Source organism: Saccostrea cucullata, unplaced genomic scaffold (assembly GCF_032062105.1).
Source record: "Saccostrea cucullata isolate Sc308-1 unplaced genomic scaffold, CSIRO_AGI_Scuc_v1 ctg783, whole genome shotgun sequence".
Classification (NCBI taxonomy): domain Eukaryota; kingdom Metazoa; phylum Mollusca; class Bivalvia; order Ostreida; family Ostreidae; genus Saccostrea; species Saccostrea cuccullata.
In genome coordinates this window covers 290,096-294,294 of record NW_026932035.1, presented here as the reverse complement: position 1 = coordinate 294,294, position 4,199 = coordinate 290,096, and the positions used below count along the sequence as shown (strand labels likewise).

At 33.7% G+C, this 4,199-nt stretch overlaps 1 protein-coding gene across 1 annotated transcript; it reads left to right on the top strand.

The window, feature by feature from the left end:
- Positions 1-319: 319 nt before the first annotated feature.
- LOC134234320 (uncharacterized) lies at positions 320-3,817 on the top strand. Its single transcript, XM_062716370.1, has 4 exons — positions 320-492; positions 2,297-2,360; positions 2,758-2,885; positions 3,565-3,817. The coding sequence occupies exons 1-4, from the start codon at positions 388-390 to the stop codon at positions 3,757-3,759; spliced, it is 492 nt and encodes a 163-aa protein (XP_062572354.1). The 5' UTR covers positions 320-387; the 3' UTR covers positions 3,760-3,817.
- The last annotated feature ends 382 nt before the right edge of the window (positions 3,818-4,199 follow it).

Below are 4,199 nucleotides of genomic sequence, written 5' to 3'. Positions count from 1 at the left end.
TTCAATGAACATTTCCTAAGACATATCTCGAAAAAAGTGATGGATCAGCACCCCCCCCCCCCCATGCAACGAGCTTCTCTGGTCTAAAAACCAAATTTTGGAAAATTGTTGCAAGATACCCAGGTGACCTATAAGGCCCGTGGACCTCCTCTTCTGGTGGACTTTTTTTTTGGGGGGGGGTTAGAAATGCAGAATGCTGATGCTAAATATATTTTTGCGACCTATTTGATGGTTTGTATCATTTTTTTTTTAAATGTGTTCATTTTTAGTTATTTATTTCCGACTACTTTTCGGTATTTTGATACATCTTTCCTTTCGGAATACATCGGGCAACAACAGTTCCGAATGCTCCTGTGGTCGCCATATTCCTCACCTTGAAGCAAAACCATGGTGCACCCACAGAGATATTTGTTTCAGCAGAACATTTCTGCCAGAATTGGCAGACTTTTCAGTCTAAACAATTATCCATATATTGTGTCACTCATTCGAGCAGTAAGAAATTTTTTATCCCTTTAGTTTCTGTAATGCTAGGCAAAGTGAAATGGATTGGAGGCCTATGTCAGATCCTTTTTTTGTTTAGGAAAAATTTACAGTCGTGACAGATTTATAGTGTGTAATTGGGTTAAAACGTTAATTCATCATTTGAGCTTGCCTAGAATATATATGCTCAGAGCCTTGCACTTGTCTTACCATATCTTCTCTCAACACCAAATAAAAGAGGCAATTCGAACTGCATTGATGGTTTGGATAAATTAAAAGCAAAAGGATTAGAAAGTTCTACTAAAACTCCGAAATTAGATATATTGTTTTGTTTTTTAAAGGATCTTTTCTTAATTACATGGCGGAGTTGCAAATCTCTGTTATTAGACGAATCTTCTTTGTGGGGAGAAACCTAAGAATTTTCATTCTGCAGTGGCGGATCCAGAAGTTCATTGGGGGGGGGGGGGGGTTTGAGGCCCAAAGGGCCGAAGAGGGAGGGCATGGGAGGGGGTTGTCCCCCGAGAAAATTTTGTTTTAAATGGTTCTAAATGGTGCATTTTCCAGCATTTTTGGGGTTCTTTTTGTAGCTTTTTTAAAGACCGATCATCACAATTTTTTTAATAAAATGTTTTCAATTTAATTTAACTTTAACACAAGACTTTAGACTTTGCTTAAAAAAAATGTTAAATCTTACAATTTTAGGAATGCAAGCAGTTGACTTCAAGTTGTCTTAGTTTACTTTAAATGCACCTACAATTAATTTAGTCCTATGTCAAGCTGACTTCTGTGCAAACTAATGTGCAAAATTTTTAAACACTAAAAAAAATTAAAAATTGAATTATTTTCAGAATCCCTGACTAGTGCTTTTCAACTTACTTGAGTATATACTGTCAATATGATTTGGAATATAAACACACGTGTACAATTAATGAAATTTCAAACTGTCTTAACTGAAGAAAAAAATTTACATAAACTGGAAATCTGAAAACTGGAGGGGTTTGCTAAGCCAACCTGGTTTTGTAAAAAAATTATATTAATTTAATTTTAAAACGTGTGAATAATAGTTTATTCATAGTTTAAAAATCATGCATTTTATCAGCAAAAGAATATTACTGAGCAGCACCGTAACTATGCAGTTTTCTGTTGTTGGTACCTAACTACATTGTACTGTGATCTTGTGAGTTCACTAGATGCACGGACTACCCGATCTCTGAGACACTCTCTCTGTTGATTACCTGTGTATCGTGTGTGTTCAAGCGGAAAGTGATTTTCTGTTATGTAGTGGATGTATATTTCACAGTTGTACAAACAAAGGGTTTATGTTTATTAGAGTCTTATCAATGCAACAAAATGATAAAATGACACTTGTAAAAAAAAAAAAAAATCAATTGTGCGGGGAAACCCCCCTAGAATTTTCCCTTGTTCTGGTCTTTGTAATTTTTCAGCCTTGTAACTTTGTCATTGCATCTAAACATCCGCAAAATTATAAAACTTTCACAGATATAATGGAGAGTTACCATGAGTGCCAAAGTATGGCATTCCAATCCAAAGTCAATTAAATTTTAAACTGTCACTTTCTGTTGTTAAAACATTGCTAACAGGATTACTGACATAAAAGTTCTTATGGGTATGAAATAATAAAATGTGATATTGCAATATCAAGGGCCAGCTTTTACCTAGATAGTGAGATACTCATGCATAAAAAGAATATTGAGTGCTGTTTAAATTAACAAAAGAAATACAAAAAAAATGTTTTTAAAGGTACATGCATTAGGTATTTTGTTTCATTAAACTTTTATTATTTTCTTTTACGTAGCCTCCACCCCCACCAAAGAGGTATGATTTTCTCCCTAAAGACTACAAAGAGGACCAATTTCTGGGTAAGTGACGTGTATTCCTAATAAAAGATGTCTTTGCTATGGCTGGTAGCTTTCAGTTAAGAAGCATTCATTTTAACTTTTATGAATTGATAGAACAGATAACAATATCAACAGACATAACATGCACATAAACAAAAACACAAAAAACACCAAATGATGGGATATATTAAAAAGAATTTGTTTCTCCAAGGAATATTTCTACATTGTATTTGTCAAAGGTAAATACACATGTAATAAGATGCTGTTCTTTAAGTAGATTAATTATAAAATAGAAAAACAAGCTCAAGGTGATCATACTTTTAGTAGTATTTCATTTAATGATGGAATACAAATACTTCTAGTACATGTTTTAGAGATTTGTTACATGCCCACTCTAATGAGAACTTTTTATTGACAGACAAAGGCCTTCCTATGCAGCGGGTGTCTGAGGAAGTAGTAGATGGTATCATGCCTGATCAAGCCTTTTCTAAATATGGCAGATTTCACTACCATTTTAATCAGTACTCAATGAGGGGACTATTTCATGTGAGTATTCAAAGGTTCTTCAACAGTTTTTCTTAGTTTATAACTGGGATAGGCCTAAATAGCTGATTTCATGTGCTTTGTAAAAGAGACATTTTTGACTTATCGAAATGTCAATTACTTTTCTTGGATTAGCATCTACTGTTTATACTCGCATACAAGTTCGTTCCTTTGTCATGCTTATACATTCAATTGTGCATGCATTTTAACAGTTTTTTTGGAAAGAATTTGCCATTCAGCTGCTTTATGGACTGTATGGTTTTAGCCAGAATCTGTTGCCAATTCAAGATTAATATTCTCTTGAAATCTGTAAGCACTAGATTTGATACTAAATATCAAATTTACAAGGACTTGGTTGTGGGGCAGGTGTAGAGTTCTTGACCGAAATTTCACTCGCAAATATCCAACTTATAATAAGCAACTAGAGCAAGTATATGTGGTTATCCTTGCTATGCTGTTTAATAACATGTGTTTGAAATAAACAGTGTTTGCATTCAATGAGTTTACAGCAAAGTCCAGTGAGTTTCAATATATATAGCTACAGTTCTGCAGCTTGAAGTTTATAAACTCCTATTGACTCGATCCTTGGATGAAAGGCGGAAAGGTCAAGTATATAAAGTATATTATTTACCTGAACAAAATTTGTTCAGAGACTGAATTGTGATTTTTTTTTCTTTTACAGGTTGGTTTATTCTTCTTATTGGGATGGGGAAGCATTTTGTATTTCGCCAAAAACAGATTTGGAAAAGTTGTCGATCGAGCAAATGAAAGAGCGAAAAAGGTTAATGATGCTCTATTAAAACAGAAAGCTCGGGATTTCACAGCAGATCAGGAGAGGATCAAAAAGATTCTGGCTGAGAGAGCACTAACCCAATAGACATTTAATTAATCTTACAACATCCTTGTTTATTTTGTGATTAAATATTACAACACATTGGCTATGTCATTCTTCAAGATGGAAAAAAAATCATAGGAAAGTAAATGTGATACAAAATGGAAATGGTTGAAGGTGCTTCGGTAGGGCTTGCATTTGTACTGATTTTTCTTGCTTTGTTTCAATAAAAAATAAAGATATTTTTTTCTTCTCAAAAGAATTTTATAATAAAAATGCAGCTAAAGCAGAAAATGATTTAAAAAGGATGACTGAGTCATTAATTATGACTGTTCACAAGGATTTCAGCCATGACGCATGCGAAGGCACATTGTTTGTGTTAGATGCATTGATTTTCTCATATTTGAATGTACTTTGTATAGAATGCAATCTAATTAAAATTAGATGTTAGATCCGCTCGCACACTTGCTACAATATTAGTGGAG